This window comes from Scyliorhinus torazame, chromosome 10, assembly GCF_047496885.1.
Source record: "Scyliorhinus torazame isolate Kashiwa2021f chromosome 10, sScyTor2.1, whole genome shotgun sequence".
NCBI lineage: Eukaryota > Metazoa > Chordata > Chondrichthyes > Carcharhiniformes > Scyliorhinidae > Scyliorhinus > Scyliorhinus torazame.
In genome coordinates this window covers 226952116-226972068 of record NC_092716.1, presented here as the reverse complement: position 1 = coordinate 226972068, position 19953 = coordinate 226952116, and the positions used below count along the sequence as shown (strand labels likewise).

The following is a 19953-nucleotide window of genomic DNA, read 5'->3' as shown; positions in this document are numbered from 1 at the left end:
ATCGGTCTGTATTATAATTTATTTTCTTTTTTTGTTTTAACAAAGTTTATTTTAAAGCAACCCCTTAATCAGATTACATATAAACCTAATCAGCAGCTATTTGACAAGGTTTACTGCATATTGTTTCAAAGTTAATCAAATATTAGTTTGCCTGTGATTTTATATTCTCAGATCTGTCCTGACCCCATCAGCTTTGCAATCGTCTTATTTCCAAACAATGAACCCAGTGATGGTGAATTGTGTTTGTGAGTGGGTAATCTTTCGCCAAACATTAAAGCAAAACAAATGTTAACATTGTGTAACTGAACACTGGGACATAAACCTCTGACGACATCTCAACAAGAAACTTTTTTTAAAAACAGCGTCTATAGCACAAAAGCAGATCCGTGGTCTGTGACACTAGTTGATGCTCCACAGAAGCCTCCTCCCACTCCAAAATTACCTCTTCACAGCCGACCCTTCGAGTTCCACTCTCTAATCGAGCCTCTCAAAATACAGTCGCAACCGCCCAGGATTGCCTTGGAATCTCCGGGAATTGACGATTAATCCCGATGGAAAATACTGCTGCGAGCGGCCCAGAGGTAAACCATAGGGCCATAAAGAAAATTCTGGGGTTTGGTTTGCTTTTCATTGCATACGTTCATTTCTTAGCTATGAAAATATTAGAGGTGAGGAAAAAGGCTGTTTCATTGAATATGAAACCGAACTAAACCAATTGGACAACGTTGTCTTTGCTCCCTTTCCAATGTTTGTAGGAAGGCACTCTTATTATAATAATAATCTTTATTGTCACAAATAGGCTCACATTAACACTGCAATGAATTACTGTGAAAAGCCCCTAGTCGCCACATTCCAGCACCTGTTCAGGTACACAGAGGGAGAATTCAGAATGTCCAATTCACCTAACAAGCACATCTTTCGGGAGGAAACCCATGCAGACACGGGGCGGGATTCTCCACCCCCACGCCAAAGTGGCCGCGCCGTCGAGGTTCACGACGGCGCAGAACGGCCCCGGTCCCGACCGATTCAGGCCCTGACAATGGGCCAGTATCGGGGCCACGTCATCTACCCGCGCCAGGCCTTGCCGCCCGCGTAAAAGCGGCACCGCATAGATGACGCGGCCGGTGCCGCATAACAGACGTCATCCGCGCATAGCGCGGGTTGGCCAGCGCCAACCCGCGCATGTGTGGTTGCCGTCCTGTCCAAATCCGCCCCGCAAGAATATGGGGGACGGATCTTGCGGGGCGGCGGAAGGAGGTCGTCCTTCAGAGAGGACGGCCCGACGATCGGTGGGCACCGATCGCGATCCACCCCACATTTAAGGTACCCCCCGGTGCAGGATCCCCCCTCGCCCCCGCTGCCCCCCCCCCCAGCATTCACGCACCGCCCACGACTGTAGCGACCAGGTGTGGACGGTGCTGGGGGGCACCCGCCGTTTTGGCCTGGCCACTAGGGCCCATCCGGGCCTGAGAATAGCGGGGGTGCCCGAGAATTGCCATTTTGGGTATCTCCGGCCTGCGAAACTCGACCGGGCCGTTCCCGCCGCTTGGGAGAATCGTGGGAGGGCGTCGGACTGGCTTCCCCGGAAATTTTGGTGGCCCAGGCGATTCTCCCAACCGGCGTGGGAGTGGAAAATCGCGCCCAGGGAGACCGTGCAGACTCCGCACAATGACCCAAGCAAGGAATTAAACCTGGGACCCTGGAGCTGTGAAGCAACAGTGCTAACCACTGTCCTATCATGCTGCCCTATAGGGAAGATGATGAATAGCAGGACTATGGGGTCAAAAGTGAGATCAAGATAGGAAGTCAAGTGATTAATATATTCAACCAGCATTTGCAACCCTTCCTTAAATACCTCATTGTTATCTGCTTTATTTACTCCATATGACAGCAAATTCAACATTTTTGCTATTCATTGTTAAAGAAATTTCCCACTATTTTGATCTGTTAGTGGCTACTATATATTGATTTCCTGTTATTCTGGGCCACAAGTGGAAACAACAGCATGATCAGCGCAGTCTTGGAGGGCCTTAGTCTAATCTTAATTCTCCTTTGTTACTTGAATCAACAGAATACTTTCTTTTTGTATTATCATTTTATTTTGCCTTTTTAACCAAACTTGAAGACTATCATCCATACTTCCAAGTTTTGTGTCATCAACAGCATCATCAACAAATTTTGTAATTGTGACTTGCACACCCAAATCTAGGTCATTAAGATATGTCACGAGACAGGGATCCTGACAGACCACTGGTGAATGCCAATATTTACCTTCTCCAGGCCAAGAACAAACTGTTCACAACTTGTCTGTTTCCTGTCACCTGTCCAATTTCATATCCTGTCCCTGTTATTCCATGGGTTCTAACTTTGTTGACAAGTGCCACTTTCTCAAATGGTTTTTGGAAGTCCACAAGTACCATATGAACCGCATTACCCTCATCAATATTAGTTTTTATCGGTTGCTTTTAAAATCAAATATTTTCAACATGCTAGTTTTGCAACCTGGTTACAATCGCAAAATACTAAAAGCAACTGCTTGTATTGTACTGAAGAATAATACTTTAGCAAATAAAACACAAGACTAGAAATTATCAGTATCCTGAAATCACGAAGTTATTTCAATCTCAGGTTTTATTCGCTAAAATAAATGAATATTGTGCAGTTATTTCAAAGCTCTAAAGTTTATATAAAAACTATTGCAATACGGTGGCCAGAATTCTCTAGCATTATGATTCACTTTTTCCACTGGCAGCATATCCCCACCCACGGGTTTCCTGGCGGCGTGGGGTGGCTTCAATGGGAAATACCATTGACAAGCAGCAGGAGTACGGATTCCCACCACCAGCGAACAGCGCACTGACGAGAAGCACGCAGCTGGGGGACCAGAGAATTCAGCCTGATATGTGTGCTTATATAGTTCAGAATTGTTTGAATATTTGTTTTGGTAAATGGAAACTGACAAAGCTCCCAAGGAAAAGTGGCACTTGTGGTTTGAAAGAATACTGACCAGAGTATCTGGAGCAAAATCTTGTCAGTTCTCAATATCTGCCAGTGTTCAACAATGAGGTTTCATTAATCTTCTAGCATCAGGTGTCCTATGTCTATAAGGAGTTGATGAATTGGGAGGGAGCCCTGGTGGGGGACATTAAGTGGAAGTGGGAGGAGGAACTGGGAGGAGTGGGGGGGTCGAGATGTGGGCAGAGGCCTTGCAGAGGGTGAATGCATCCTCGTCGTGTGCGAGACTAAGCGTCATCCAGTTTAAAGTGATATATAGGGCGCATTTGATGGTGGCAAGGATGAGTAGGTTCTTTGAGGGGGTAGAGGTTGGTGTTGACGGTGTGCGGGAGGCCCACAAATCACATCCACATGTTCTCGGTTAAGGTTCAGGGGGTTCCGGCAGGTGTTCACGGACGTGATATCAGAGGTGCTAGGTGTGGAGGTGGTCCCGAGTCCAGAGGTGGCGATATTTATGGTGAGAGGCGCTGATGTTTTGGCCTTTGCCTCTCTGACAACCCAGACAAGGATTTTGATCTGTTAATGGGACTCAGAGCAGCCAAAAGCGGGTTGTGGGTGAGCGACCTGGTGGAATGCCTGAGGCTGGAGAAGATTAGGTTTGTCTTGAGGAGGTCGGTGGATGGGTTTGACTGGGATGGGAGTGTTTATTGATATCTTTAAGGAGGTTTGAGGGGTCAGTCGGCAGCGGGGGAGGGGGGTAAGCAGGTTAAAAGGAGAAGATGGGATGTGAGAAGGGTGTGGTATTAGGAGTGGGGGTGTAGTGAGTGCTGGTTGTTTATAGAGTTGTTGGGTTGTTCTGCTTTTGTTTGTTTACTTGAAAATGCCTTGAATAAAATATTTTTTTTAAATCTGGCATCAGCAGATAATGCGTTAAAGGATCATTCCCTATTAATTGCACTGTGTCTAACCAAAGGCTCAACTCCCCGATTGCTAGTCGGTGTTCAAAAGTGTACATATGGATTTGGATTGGATTTGTTTATTGTCATGTGTACCGAGGTACAGTGAAAAGTATTTTTCTGCGAGCAGCTCAAACAGATAATTTAGTACAAGAAAAGAAAAAAAGAAAATCCATAATAGGGCAACACAAGATGCACAATGTAAATACATAGACACCGGCATCAGGTGAAGCATACAGGGGTGAAGTATTAATCAGGTCGGTCCATAAGAGGGTCATTTCGGAGTCTGGTGACAGCGGGGAAGAAGCTGTTTTCGAATCAGTTTGTGCGTCTTCTCAGACTTTTGTATCTCCTGCCCGATGGAAGAAGTTGGAAGATTAAGTAAGCCGGGTGGGAGGGGTCTTTGATTATGCTGCCCGCTTTCCCCAGGCAGCGGGAGGTGTAGATAGAGTCAATGGATGGGAGGCAGAATGTGATGTCTGTATGATGGACTGGGTTATGTTCACGACTCTCTGAAGTTTCCTGTAGTCTTGGGCTGAGCAGTTGCCGTATCAGCTTGTGATGCAGCCAGATAGGATGCTTTCTGTGGTGCATCTGTAAAAGTTGGTAAGAGTCAGTATTTCTTTAGTTTCCTGAGGAAGTATGGGCGCTGTTGTGCTTTGTTGAAATGAAATGAAAATCGCTTATTGTCACAAGTAGGCTTCAAATGAAGTTACTGTGAAAAGCCCCTAGTCGCCACATTCCGGCGCCTGTTCGGGGAGGCTGTTACAGGAATTGAACCGTGCTGCTGGCCTGCCTTGGTCTGCTTTCAAAGCCAGCGATTTAGCCCTGTGCTAAACAGCCCCTTTCTTGGTGGTAACGTCGACGTGGGTGGACCAGGACAGATTTTTGGTGTTGTGCACCCCTCGGAATTTGACAGGATGAGGCTTAGTATGATGCCCCATGGTTGACCAGTTCTGGAGAACTGGTACCATCTACAAAAGCATATTAATCACAGCCTTTGAGAGAAGATGGGTGAGATCAGAAAAATATAACCTTTTGTTCCTGACAGTGCAGCCTCTTTCTTTCAACTGGATAACTAACAACATCTCAAAGTGCCAATGATATTTGACAGCAGATATGCAAGATTCTTTTGGTGCGAAAACAAAACCTCATTAGCCTGAATGAATTTCCATCTTTGCGTATATTCATTTGATAATATTTAATAAAAACTGGCGACTAAATAACCTACTCCTATGTTTAAAAATACAAAAGGTTCGCACTCAATCCAAAAACATAAATTCATTACAGCTTTGCAACTTGACTTTTGTAAATAAATAAATCACTTGGGTTTAAGAAAACACCTTATCTTATCTATCAGAAATATCTCAAAGTAATTCAAAATCATTCAGAATTACAGTAGCTGATAGGCAAGTAAAACACATCAGCCATTTTGAACATGGAATATCGTGAAGAATGAGTCATTAATGCCATTTTGGTGGTGTTGTTTGAAGAATTTTGACCCGTAGGGCAGGACCTTTGCCTCTTTGAATACGGCCTTATGAATCCTTATCTTCCAGAAGTACTAATGGGACGTTTGGGGGCGGCCCCATTTGTAACATCTCATTCATGGAATAGCATTCCAGCAATGCAGTATTCCCTTAATACCGTGCTGGGACGTCAACCTAAATTATATGTTCACGTCTGGATTGGAGCTTGAACTCACAATCTTCTGATTCCTAAGTGCTACCAAGTAAGCCAGACTTTCAAGTTCAGATAGAATGAATAATGTAAGTAATGAAGAAGGCCACAGAGATTTTTTTAACATTAAGAGCTCAAATAAAAACCCTCACAAGAAACTTAATTTCAAAATATTTTCTTTTAATATACTTAAAAATAGTCCTTGGCAACACCTGCTGACAGGAAGTTAAACTACTACTTAAAAATAAAAAAGTAAACATTTAAAATTTTCCCCTAATTTTTTTTTTAAAAATAGCATAGTAGCAAGAACTTGTTTGAAGTCTCCTTAACAAAAGTGGCTTCTATGTTTTAATAAATCAGCCTTTCTACTAATGGTTGTTATTGCCCAAGTCTAAACATATCTGATTTAAAACCCTATGCAAAGGATGTACCATTATCATTAATTCAGCAAGTCATTCAAGCAATGTCTTTTTTTCCCCTTTGTTTCAATCAGAATGCCTTCAAAATAACGCCTAACACAAAAAAGAATAAAGTGTGTTATTTTTGAATAAAGCAACATAAAATTTAGATTGTATGTCTTTAATATTGCACAACCAAAGCTCCTCTTTTTGAATTTTTACATGATCATATGTAAAAAGTAAAATGTAGGTTACATCTGTGGCATTAGTATGTATTTACAGGTAATTAGTCACAAGCAAAAAAATCAAACACCTTTTAGTAGTATGAAATAATTTTTCATAAAAGTGTAAAACTGTAGTCCCAAATATGTTCAACTCCTTAATGCTTATACTAGAATGTAATATTCTATCACTTACATTTCCCAGGTGCTGAAATACATGCAGATTTAAGTTTTTAACGCATGCTCAGGCACTCCACATTTTCGGGCCTACAGTTTAAAGTACCTCAATATTTACCTGATTTGTCTACTCCAAACTGTACACAGTCAACAGGCAGTGATAATTCCACTCTAAAGCTGCAACATATCATAAAAAGTTTTTAAAAATCATGTTTATACAAGCTTTAGCAAAAACCATTTAACAGGAAAATGTACACGTGTCTAGTGAAGTTAATTGGGAATAAAGAATTCACATCTTTAAACTGGAAATCAGTAGTACAGTAAATATTCTTCCCACTCTAAACACTGGTTTGCAGAGACACTTTAAAAGAAATTGTGGTGTATGTAATGCATCTGAGCAGTGACAAAATAAATTAGAATAGTATACAACATGTCATAAGTGAAGAGTGGAGATAAATTAATACTCAATCTTGGAACTAGTTTGTAGTGTCACAAATTTTGATTCATGAACTTATTTTTAATTAGTACTCTAAATGACGGCTTAAAAAATTCATGATGTTCACAATATATTGCAGCTTTAAAAATGTTCAAAAGCTACCCAGGGCCTGTGAGTGATACAGTCTGTGTACCATACACAGTACAACTATTGTGGGAAATAGGCAGAACTGCAGCCCTTACATCATTTTCAATTACTCATTTATTGATGTTCATCAATCCCTGGCGTTTCACCATGTTGTATTCTAGATGCTATTCTGATTGCTTCCTCCAATGTTTGCTGCTCACCGAGCTATGAAAAAAATAAATAAATATGATGATTTGTTAAATGTAATATTCCTCATGGACAAAAGTGCGTTTGTCAGTTCGCAACATTGTGCAAATGATTATTAGATGTTCTGTCAGTCAAACTATACTGAACAGCTAAACCTGTATGGATAGTAAAGTTAGTTAAATCACAGGTGGCAACATCTACCTGTATTTATACAGTGCCGTTAATGTAAGAAAATGCCCCAAAGCATTTCACAGAGACATCATAAAACAGAAATGGGCATTGAGCCATAAGTAAAGCCAATGGAAAGGCAAAGGGGTTGAGGTAGAGATTGGAAATAATCTATTGCAACCTCAAAGATCTTCATGTGTCCTGTGCAAGGGGGTTGCAGGTGGCAGATTATCAGCTACCATATTTCAAAATTTCCAATCTAGGTGACTGGAAGTTTTATTCAGGAGACTTAACAGTGATTGCTAATCTGATACATCCGATGGAACGATCAGATTGTCACCTGCTTACAGCCACCTTGCTACAGATTGCAGTTGAGGAAAAATCCAAATTTTGTGACATGACCCATCCTTGCAATCTTCCCACCTTTGACTTATTGTCATCTACTCAACTTTAGCCTAAAAGCAAGGACAAGATGAAAGAAGTGGACATTTTTGCCAAAGGAATCACAATGGCTTTATACCTAGATGGAGGAGCTGGCTTATTTAAAATCACTAAGCATGCCACCAACATTTGGAGACAATTGGGAATTCATCAAAACAATTAGGATATAAACTTGAAGGAAAAGAAGTTCTATTGCATTTATATTGTACACACATAACCAACTGCAAAATACAGAGGAATGTTGGAGCAACCACCATTCTCTGAGATTATAAACAATGTTGGTCTACAGTTTTAGAAATCACAAGATGAGATGGCATTGATATTCTGCATTATTTGGAGATGTGGCAGGGAGATCAAAACACACATTGATGCTCAAACAAATGTCCTGGCCTCAGAGCACCATTCTCTGTTTAACTTCGCAGCCTACCTTCAGTAATTGCGTGACCCACAGGTCAGACAATAGAATGAAGCTATTTCTCAGCTGTCAGAAATGCTGCTCCCAGAACTATGTAAGATGTGGGTATTTAAATGATCAGAGGTTGAGTGCATCTCTGGCAGTGGAATTTTGGATGAGTGGAGTTACTGCCAAACTACTCATAGTGGAGTGGGAGAAGCATAGAATCATACCACTTAGGAGCTGGAGTGTGCCACCCGGCCCCTTGAACCTGCTCCACCATTCAGTAATGTCATGGCTGATCTGATACATAGATACATAGAAGATAGGAGCAGGAGGAGGCCTTTTGGCCCTTCGAGCCTGCTCTGTCATTCATCACGATCATGGCTGATCATCCAACTCAATAGCCTAATCCTGCTTTCTCCCCATAGCCTTTGATCCCATTCTCTCCAAGTGCTATATCCAGCCGCCTCTTGAATATATTCAATATATATGTAACTTCAATATATATTGTGACTTCAATCCCACATTCCAGCCAACCGGCAATAACCTCTCACCCCCATGTTAACCAAGAATCTGCTATCTTAAAGATATTCAAAGACCCTGCCTCAACTACCTTTGCAAGAAGAGAATTCCAAAGACTCATGACCCTCAGAGAAAGAAAATCTCCTTATCTCTGTCTTAAATGAGCGGCCCCTTATTTTTAAACAGTGACCTCTAGTTCTATATTCTCCAGCAAGAGGAAACATCCTTTCCAAATTCACCCTGTCAATCCCTCTCAGATTCTTAAATTCTCAGGAAGTGTAGAAGATTGTAGTTTAGTCGGGCAGCATGGTCGGCACGGGCTTGGAGGGCCGAAGGGCCTGTTCCTGTGCTGTACATTTCTTTGTTTGTCTTTGTTCTTGATCAAGCTGACTCTTACTCTTCTAAACTCTCATGGATACAAACCTTTTTAAAAATAAATTTAGAGTAGCCAATTCATTTTTTCCAATTAAGGGGCAACTTATTGTGGCCAATCCACCTACCCTCCACATCTTTGGGTTGTGGGGGCGAAACCCACGCAAACACGGGGAGAATGTGCAAACTCCACACGGACAGTGACCTAGTGCCGGGATCAAACCTGGGACCTCGGCGCCGTGAGGCAGCAATGCTAACCACTGTGCCACCGTGCTGCCCTCCATGGATACAAACCTAACCGTTCCTCGTTAAGACAACCCACCCCATTCCTGGTATTAGTCTAGTAAACCTCTGAACTGCTTCTCAGGCATTTACATCTTTCATTGCATAAGGAGACCAATACCGTACACAATACTCCAGATGTGGTCCTCGCCAATGTCCTATAGAACTGAAGCATAACCTCCCTACTGAGGCGGTTCAGCTCCCACCCTGATTTGGTTTCAACTCCTTACTTTCCAAAACATGACCTTGGTTTCAGTTTCAATAAGGAACTGCGCATCACAAAAACAGACAATTTTTATAGTGAATTTGCGGTTTTGAATTTAGAAAGCATCAAACTAAAAATGCATCAAGAAATATTGATGCCCTAGTGAGACAGAGTTTTGAATTTTCTTTTCCCCAACTCCCACTCATAACTACAAGTCACTAACCACGAGTCACCAAGCACTAACAATCAGAGTGGAGATAAATTACTGTGCAGTATCTGTCATATTACAATAGTCTTTTGATTTGGAAGGAACATAATCAATAAACATATGCATATCAAACTTTATGGGTGCATTGCAGACAATATATGTAGTAATTTTTCCTCTCCCCACAGTCATAATATTGACACATGTTCAATGCCAAAGAGGCAATAAGGTTTTAAAGATATAAGAACAAAGTTAAAGGAAGATGAAAAGAGACAAAATGATAAATAAACATGAACATTGGACATCAACATCAGTCATTAAGGACACTCAGCAAACAAGAAGCTGTGGTATAATACAAACCATCAGGTCTTCCTATTTTTGGACAATTTTATTTAATCTTACTCTGAAAAAAAACTATGTCAAATAATTACAAATCAAAAGTGTACATCACAAACATTTTTTTTATTATGCAAGGGTAGAATGTTCAAAACCCACCTGCACTGCAATTTGAGTGCCGTTTGCCGTAGCCAGTAATGTTACAGGTCGTGCTCCTCCGGTCACTAAATGATGCTCATGGTTCTGGTGAGAAACCATTTTTTCCACTTCAACAGATGCAGCCCGTAGTGCAGCTATAGTGGTCTCGCCCCTCATCACACAATCTGGTGTCACTATAGCCACCTTTAGGAAAATAGATGCTTTTAATTAAATACCAGAATTTACAAAACATGTACTTTCAGAATTAATTTATTCCATTTAATAATACATGTGGTTCAGTTATGATCTTTGGAAGATTTGAATACTGCTGTCAATTGTAACTAATGATATTTCAACAGAAATGTAACTAGAATATTACTGGCCTACCAGTTCGTCAATGGTGAATTATTCGAGGGGCATCTGGTCCAGCAGTTGGAAAATATTTTTGCACATGATTGTTAATATTGTTAGAATAAAATGAAATAATTATATGCTGTAGACTTAATTTTTTGTTAAGCTGTTGAAACATGTAAATACTTTTGCATAGGATTGTTAATATGAATGAAATGAATGAATGAAAATTGCTTATTGTCACAAGTAGGCTTCAAAATGAAGTTGCTGTGAAAAGCCCCTGGTCGCCACATTCCGGCGCCTGTTCGGGGAGGCTGGTACGGGAATTGAACCGTGCTGCTGGCCTGCTTTGGTCTGCTTTAAAAGCCAGTGATTTAGCCCAGTGTGCTAAACCAGCCCCTGGTTGTAATATTGTTATAATAAAATAAAATAATTATACATTATAAACTTAATTTTTTGTTAAGCTGCTAAAACATGTAAATAAATCTCTTTCACAAGACAGTGAAAAAGTACACACTGTTGAGATGATTGTTTGTTTTAAAGAAACTAAAGCAAAATGTGTCTTCACAGTTTTGTACTGTTCTTACCCACACAAGTTTGCAGTTAAGACCTCACGGCTACAAGACAAACAGAAGCTTAACAATTTGCAAAGGGAGAAGAGGAAGCGTGACCCGGTTATGTTCTCACAGACCTGCTTGACAGCTGGTCTACGAACAGCCTTTTTAACAGGGAAAATACAGACACAAAGAGAACTTGGGAAGGCTTGAAGAAGAAGAAAAAATGAATAAAATCAAATCATCTATTCATACATAGTTAAGTGGTTCAAGTCCCATTTACAAGAGAGTCAAAAGTTGAGGTGAAGGGGAGACAAGAAAGTGGGGTTAAGGCCACCACAGCCATGATATTGAATGGCGGAGCAGGCTCAAGGGGCCAAATGGCCTACTCTTGCTCCTATTTCTTACGCAAGTCCATTAGCAGTGCTAGGCTTAATTGACAGGGAGGGTTAAATTTGAGATTAGGCCAAGAAGAGGACCAGGCTGTGGACTGGAAAATGCCTGCATACCAAAGGCCAAACCAGGAATTGGATTGCCTTGCAACCTAGAGGCCAAAGACAATTGATTTAAAATAATTTTAATTTATCTGGTGCCTTTCCTGACCCAAGGATGTCAAAATATTTTTAAAGTCTATGACGGTGGATTTTGGAGTAAAATCAAGGCATCCACACATGGGCCAATCACAGAACGAACGGGGTTTATTATGATCCCCCTTGAAACGGCCACTGTTTAAGTCTATTCTGTGTTTATATGCATGTTGAAGATGCACTCATAGGGGGCGCGATTCTCCACTCCCACGCCGGTTGGGAGAATCGCCTGGGCCGACGCCCTCCCGCGATTCTCCCAAGCGGTGGGAACGGCCCGGTCGAGTTTCGTGGGCCGCAGGCCGGAGAATCGCCGGAGACGCCGAAAATGGCAATTCTCCGGCACCCCCGCTATTCTGAGGCCCGGGTGGGCTGAGCGGCCAGGCCAAAACGGCAGGTTCCCCCCGGCGCCGTCCACACCTGGTCGCTGCAGTCGTGAGCGGTGCGTGAACGCTGGGGGTGCGTGAACGAGGGGGGATCCTACACCGGGGGGTACCTCAGATGTGGGGTGGCCCGCGATCGGTGCCCACCGATCGTCGGGCCGTCCTCTCTGAAGGAGGACCTCCTTCCTTCCGCAGCCCCGCAAGATCCATCGGCCATCTTCTTGCGGGGCGGACTTAGAGAGGACGGCAACCACGCATGCGCGGATGACGCCCGTTATGCAGCGCCGGCCGCGTCATCTATGCGGCGCCGCTTTTACGCGGGCGACAAGGCCTGGCGCGTGTAGATGACGCGGCCCTGATCCTGGCCCATTGTCAGGGCCTGAATCGGTCGGGACCGGGGCCGTTTCGCGCCGTCGTGAATCTCGACGGCGTTCATGACGGCGCGGCCACTTAGCGCGGGAGTGGAGAATCCCGCCCATTGTCTTTCTTTTCAAAGTTTTGTTCACAGCAGACCAATGTAGCAATTGGAGGAGAAATCTGACTAATCTTTTTCTACACTGCTCAAGCATGCAGTGTGAAAAGACCCCAAATGTGCACACCCATAGATATGTGTGGATATGGTAGGTTTATTTTGTTCTGAGAATGAGGTAAGAGAAAAAAAAGAGGATTTAGAAAAAAGGTTGAGAATCATAGAACAGTTACAGCACGGAGGCCATTCGGCCCACCTTGTCCATGCCAGCCAGAGGACACCCAGGTGCCCTTTCTAATCCCACCTTCCTGCACCTGGTTCATAGCCCTGTAACTTAAAGCACTTAAGGTGCAGATCCAGCTACCTTTTAAGGAGAATCTCTGCCTCCACCACCAACCATCAGTGAATTCCAGACTCCCACTACCCTCTGTGTAAAAACGTTTTTCTTCATGCCCCCACTACAGCTTCTGCCACTTATCTTAAATGTATGTCCTCTGGTTCTAGAATTCTCCACCAAGGGAAACAATTCTATCTTATCCATCCTACCTTCTCCCCTCATAATTTTGTACATCTCAATTAAGTCACCCCAGCCTTCTTTGTTCCGAGGTAAATAACCCCAACCTATCCAATGTTTCCTCGTAACCACAATTTTCTAGCCCTGGCAACCTCCTCTGCACTCTCTCCAGAGCAATAACATCCTTCCTGTAATGTGGCGACCAGAACAGCACACAATATTCCAGTTGTGGCCTCATCATTGTTTTATACAATTCTAACATCCTTACTTTTATATTCTACACTTCTGCCAATGAAGGAGAGCATTCCAAATGCTTTCTTCACAAACCTTGTCCACTTGAACTGCTGCCTTTAGGGACTTGTCTACCTGTAGGCCAAGATCTCTCACTTCCTCTACCCCTCTTAGTATATTCCCATTTATTGTGTACTCCCTACAACAGTTTGACCTCCCTAAATGCATGACCTCACACTTCTCGGTGTTAAATTCCATCTGCCACTTTATCGCCCACTCCACCAAGCCACCTATATAATTCTGGAGATTATAGCTATCCTCTACACTGTCCACCACTCGGCCAATCTTTGTGTCGTCTGCAAATTTACCAATTGTGCTCCCACATGCACGTCCAAATGGTTAATATATAACACAAACAGTAAGGGTCCCAACACCAAGCCCTGTGGAACACCACTTGAAACAACTTTCCAATTGCAAGGACAGCCATTGACCATTACCCTTGGTTTCCTCTTACTAAGCCAACTTTTTATCCAGTTTGCCACATTGCCCTGTATCCCATGGGCTTTCACTTTCTTGACAATCTGCCATGTGGGCAAATGCCTTGCTAAAATCCATGTACACCACGTCCACTGCACTACCTTCATCAACCCTTCTAGTCACTCCCTCAAAGAATTCAATCAAATTTGTGAGGCAAGACCTTCCTTTAAAAAATCCATGCTGACTATCCCATGCCTTTCTATGTGACAGTTAATCTCATCTCTCAGGATTGATTCTATTAATTTGCCCACCACTGACGCAAGACTAACTGGTCTATAATTGTTCGGCATTTCCTTTAATCCCTTTTTAAACATTTCTCCAGTCCTCCAGTACCTCCCCTGCGTCTAATGAGGATTAGAAAATCATCCTCAGAGCATCTGCTATCTCCTCCCTGACCTCCTTCAGTAGCCTCGAAAACAATCCATCTGGCCCTGACGATTTATCAAAATCAAGGATTTCAATCCTTTGAGTACTTCCTCGCTCTTTGTGATTATCCCATCCAGTATCTCTCAGTGTTCCTCCTGGACTACTATATCTGCCTCATCCATTTCCTTTGTAAACACAGAGACAAAAAATAAATTAAAAACCCTTCTCACAGCCTCTGCATCTACACACAAGTTCCCTCTTCAATTTGGATCGGTCCCACCTTTTCCTTAACTTGCACAATTGCATAAAATTACAAATAAGTATGAGCACATAGCTCACCCTTAGGTATCAACAGATTGAATGAAATTTTATCCAGAATGCCACCGATCTAAAAAATATTGACCATACAAAACAAAATTCCTTTACCTGTTGACCATCTGAACCATCTGTAGTTACCATTGTAACCGAGTGCGTATCTTGTGTGGAAATAACAGCATCGTGTGTTGGGACTGTGATGGTAGTGCCATCCTGTGTTACCATTGTTATAGTACTGCCAATCCCATGGAGATCTGTCTGAGATATATTGATCTGAAACAAACAAATAAAGCTTGTACAAATGTTAACATGCAGAGCCAAGAATTTTCTTTTTTTTTTTTTTTAAAACCAGTTGATCGTGAGAATATTACGAATGTGAAGTGAAAATCAAATGTTGTGTTCAGGTGGTTAGAGGGCAGAGAACAATTTAACGAGGGTGCATGCATGTATTTTAGTCAATTTCCATCGCATATTATGTCCTTATTTGTGTGCAATATTTATGCTGTCCTTATTACACAATACCTTATTAGTACATTACTTACGAGATGAAGAAAGAGGATATTATTTAAAATTTTGGGGGCTAATTGTGTTATTCTATGAAGCAGGGACGCGTGTGTGTGTGTGTGTCCGTTCATGACTACAGGGTTGAGGACATCAAAGGGGCTAGGTGTGAAAAGCAAGTTGAATTTTCCAGAAGCAAATAAAACAGGGGTAGAAATTTGCATTAGGAAATAAAGAAGGTTAGTTGTTTTCAGTTGTTACAATTCAACAGGAAATTAAAAGGGGTTTACAACTTGGAGAAGGTGGTAAATAAATAAAGCGAGACTATTACATTTTATTTGATCTGAAAGTGGTGACAATCGGGAAAATAAAATATTTTTATATTCTGGGGAAAGTAAATTACAAAGGAGGATAAAAACAATGGAATCAAGATGAAAGAGCTTCGGGGGAGTGACCATATAAGAGCTGCAGGAGTGTACACTGCTGGAAGAGAACAGGGAGGAAGAAATGTGAGTCAGTTTCAGCCAACCCAAAGAAATTTTTTTTTTCAGAAAGTAGGCAGGTTGCATTTTAAAGTTTCTAATTTCCAGAGTAGAGTGGGAGAGAGAGAGAGAGAAAGAGAAGCCCCATGACATACCTTCCCGACAGTAACAGTGGGTTTGCTTTTGGTAATATTACTGGAATATTTATTAAATATCTAAAAGGGATTGTTTATTTATGAGTCTAACCAAGCAGGAAATTATTTGGGTAAAAGTTCTGCAAGATTAATTTTAACTGTGTAAGTATAATTCTGTGTGTTGAAGTGTTTTTTTGTCAGTAAATGTTTTAATTTAATATGTAAAATATCAAAGTTTAACTGGAATTGATGGCTTCTCACTTTGAGATTTCTTTTGTGTGGCATTTATCCCGTGCCAGATCATGGGCGAAATTCTCCCGAAACGGCGCGATGTCCGCCGACTGGCACCCAAAACGGCGCCAATCAGACGAGCATCGCGCCGCCCCAAAGGTGCGGAATGCTCCGCATCTTTGGGGGCCGAGCCCCAACATTGAGGGGCTAGGCAGACTCCGGAGGAATTTCCGCCCCGCCAGCTGGCGGAAACGGCCTTTGTTGCCCTGCCAGCTGGCGCGGAAATGACATCTCAGGGCGGCGCATGCGCGGGGGCGTCAGCGGCCGCTGACAGTTTCCCACGCATGCGCAGTGGAGGGAGTCTCTTCCGCCTCCGCCATGGTGGAGACCGTGGCAGAGGCGGAAGGGAAAGAGTGCCCCCACGGCACAGGCCCGCCTGCAGATCAGTGGGCCCCGATCGCGGGCCAGGCCACTGTGGGGGCACCCCCCGGGGCCAGATCACCCCGCGCCCCCCCCAGGTCCCCGGAGCCCGCCCACGCCGCCTTGTCCCGCCGTTCAAAAGGTGGTTTAATCCACACCGGCGGGACAGGCAATTTATCGGCGGGACTTCGGCCCATCCGGGCCGGAGAATCGAGCGGGGGGGCCCGCCAACCGGCGCGCCGCGATTCCCGCCCCCGCTGAATATCCGGTGCCGGAGACTTCGGCAACCGGCGGGGGCGGGATTCACGCCAGCCCCCGGCGATTCTCCGACCCGGCGGGGGGTTGGAGAATGACGCCCCATAACACAGTTAAGAAGCAAAACTTAAAACAATTTGGAGAGCCAAGAAATAACACTGGTTAGAGCAAAGGGGTGTGAAAAACTGGGTTACCGAAGTGGGCATGAATCAACTTGAATTTCGCTCAAGTGCTTAAGAAAAAGATAGGAATCGACAATAGGATTAAAAACAGATAAGTAATAAAAATGGAATGGGTCTCAGCTGAGGCGATGAATAGTAGGTTAGGGTGTAGCCATCTGGGATGGCCACTTCCCGATTACAAAATGGACACTTTGCAAAGATTGCAGGGAAAATGGACAATACTGAGAAAACAAGCAGGTTCAGAGTTTTTCTGCATATTGGAGCTGCAGCTCCCAGACAAGACCAAAACGGCAAACCCATTAGCATACTAATGGCCCGTCTCCGGGAACAAAAGGGTAACATTTGAGTAACCGATACCAAGGCAGACACCCCGGCGTCAGAGGAGACCAGAACAAAGCAGGCCAACGGCCACCTAGGGCACGCCCAGCCATCAGGGCACCCACCCCTTTATTGGAGGAAATCAATAGGAATGATCGAGAAACTGCCCAATTAATTGGGGTCAAGTTCGAGGCTCGCCCAAAAGTGCGCGAAGCCCCTTTGGGTATAAGAAGGATCTCCCAAGAGAGAATCGCTCTCTTGGCTCCGGCTCTCACTGAGGAGAGACCTGCCCAACAGCTGCACCAGAACAAGTAAGTCCAAGGTTAACGCACGCTACCAGACAGACGACCTTAGCTGTCCCCCTTCACCACTTTGAACAGTCTCAGAACCGAACAACGGCCATTGTTCCTCTGACTGAGTGGGCGCCCGAAGCTAAGTATAGGATTTAGCAGTAGTGATAGTTTAGTCTGTAGTATTTGTGCACGAGTATATTTAACTGTGTGTAAATAAATACGCATTTGACTTTGAACTAACTAACTGGTGTATCGATCTTTGATCAGTATTCGGTTTGAACCTTGTGGTGGTATCGAAAGATACCAGGTGACTCCAGAGCAAAACGTAATTAGAATTAAGGAAGGTGACCATATTGACCGCCATATTCAGAGCCAAATAAAGAGAACACAATTAGCAACAAGGGAAAGTTATGATGTTATTTCTCACAAGCACAGGAATTGTATGGTATATGCAAGATTTTATGGTCTGGATTTTTCTTTCCCGATAACGGCAAATGCGGAGATGTTTGTCGACATCGAGGGCTGCAATAGTGATTCAAAATAATTCCATTGATCTGTTCCAAGAACTCACATCAATCTAGAGAATCATACACTGAACGAATTAGTCTCCTTGCTATGCTGCTCTACAGAACTGAATTAAGAGTTTCCTTCTCCTCCCACAAATCCCCTCTACACTGCAGAAGCAAAGGCACGGGGCCAGGGGTGAAGAGGAGAGAGAGAGAGCATTGATTGTTAATTGTAAAACTTGTTTTCTGAACAAGTTTAAAATTATGAGAGCAAAGTTAACATGATACAAATGTCTGCAAAACAAAACTACCTTGAAGATTGTGGAGTATACATACTGTACTTACAAACTACTTAAATGTTAATCCCCAGCATGGACAAAAAAATCAAGTACAAAGGTTAACATAATTCCTAGCTAATACATTTTGGACCGACTACAAAGAGCATTAGAAACAAGTATTAATTAGTAGTAAACAAATACTGTTTTTTACATGCTTCAATTGCACCGCATTTCTGGAACCAGGGAAGCTCTCCATTTCAGGCCCTCTGTAATTACAAACTGGTTTGACACACTTGTGCAATGTATTTTACAGCAATTCACAAATTTGCCTGAAAGACTTACTTTTGGAGAGACGAAGTAAACAAACCCTAGATAAAAATAATGAAACTAATACCCCAAAGTGTAAACTGAAGTGCTAAATGTTTTTTCTAGTTTCATTATACCATGTATAATGTATGAATTTTAGTTCATTACTCATTTTGTTACTGAAATAAACCGATTCCAAAATTCTCATGCAGTCATATTGAATCTTCTCCTTCAGTAACTACTCGCTAATGCGCATGATTGTCCAACTAAGACACTCCGTGTTCCTGGTTATAGGTTCTGTGGGTCCTTGCGTGGCTGATGAGCCTGATCTTAGACCCACACCTTCGCCCACATACTTAACAGGTGTTTCCAGGAGGTGGACAAAAAATTAAGCTCTTCATGGAGACCTGACGCAGGACAATTTCCAACTAATTTATCTTCTTGAAAGTCTTTTAAGGAGGGTGGCACAATGGCACTGTAGCCTCACGGTGCAGAGGGCCCGGCTCGATCCTGGCCTCGGGTCATGGTCCATGTGGAGTTTGCACATTCTCCCCTGTCTACGTGGGTCTCACCCCCACAACCCAAATGTTGTGCAGGATAAGTGGATTGGCCATGCTAAATTGCCCCTGAATTGGAAAAATGTCTTTGAAGGCTTCCCTCATAATATTGAAATTAATGCACAGTTAGGGAAGAGGACACATCTCTGTCAGAAAGTTTAATCACGGGAGGTATGTGGGTACTATTATACTTACATTGAGAGTTAACTACAGAATCCAGGAGGCCAACTGTCCACTTTAAGGAGCTGTTTTGGACTAAAAGTGTAGAACAAAAGTGATAGTATGTCGAATGTGACTAACAGAAATTGTCAGTGATAAAAGGAGTGAGAGGGAGATTTTTAAAAATTCATCTATTCAGGATCCTGGGTCATTGAAAAAACAAACGTTAAAAAGGAATGAGAGCTACAGAGAACATATAAGAGTACGAGTTGTTCAGAATTTGGAAGTGTTGCTGCATAGGAAGGCAGTGGTTATCATAGCATGATGCAACTTCCATGTGTAAAGTCCTCTTCACAACAGTTAGAAATTCAACTGTTTGAAGTGTTCAGCAGCAGCTCTCAAACTCAAGAGTGTAAAACTGTCAGCTCTCAGCTGACGATGACTCCAGATTTATAGTGAAACACCTCACCATGATGTTAAAGTTATAATCAAAAATCTTCCTAAGACAACACGGTAGTTATTTTACAAAGTCTAATTCTGATGATCACAGTCAACTCTATAGTTTGCGAAACCCTCTTATCGTGAAATTGTTCACCCACACAGATATGGTTCCCACTGCGGTTTGCAGCCCCAAAACTTTTCCACCCATGATTTAAAATGTTAAACTTCTCACCTGAACACATGTTGGTTCCAACAGGTTAATAAAACATTGAATTCAGAGGCCATAAAAAATGCTGCTCGTGGTCTTTCCCACATAGAAAACACAGACTGTGCATGTGCCGTCTCTGAGCAGGAGCCGTTTCTA

General features: G+C 43.0%; 1 protein-coding gene and 1 long non-coding RNA gene across 4 annotated transcripts in view; one reads left to right on the top strand and one right to left on the bottom strand.

The window, feature by feature from the left end:
* Nucleotides 1-116: 116 nt before the first annotated feature.
* The window catches only part of LOC140384632 (uncharacterized), a 69237-nt gene continuing 49400 nt past the window's right edge, over nucleotides 117-19953 (top strand). The window contains exon 1 of the long non-coding RNA XR_011933111.1: nucleotides 117-581. This is a non-coding gene — a long non-coding RNA (uncharacterized lncRNA). The remainder of the gene's footprint in view (nucleotides 582-19953) is intronic.
* Nucleotides 6155-19953, bottom strand: part of LOC140384630 (zinc finger protein 143-like) — a 136623-nt gene continuing 122824 nt past the window's right edge. For all 3 annotated transcript variants that reach the window (XM_072466518.1, XM_072466519.1, XM_072466520.1), the window contains exons 14-16: nucleotides 14638-14799; nucleotides 10244-10426; nucleotides 6155-7174 (exon numbers count right to left, since the gene is read on the bottom strand). In XM_072466518.1, coding sequence (XP_072322619.1) covers nucleotides 7085-7174; nucleotides 10244-10426; nucleotides 14638-14799 — 435 coding nt within the window. In that variant the 3' untranslated portion in view covers nucleotides 6155-7084. The remainder of the gene's footprint in view (nucleotides 7175-10243; nucleotides 10427-14637; nucleotides 14800-19953) is intronic.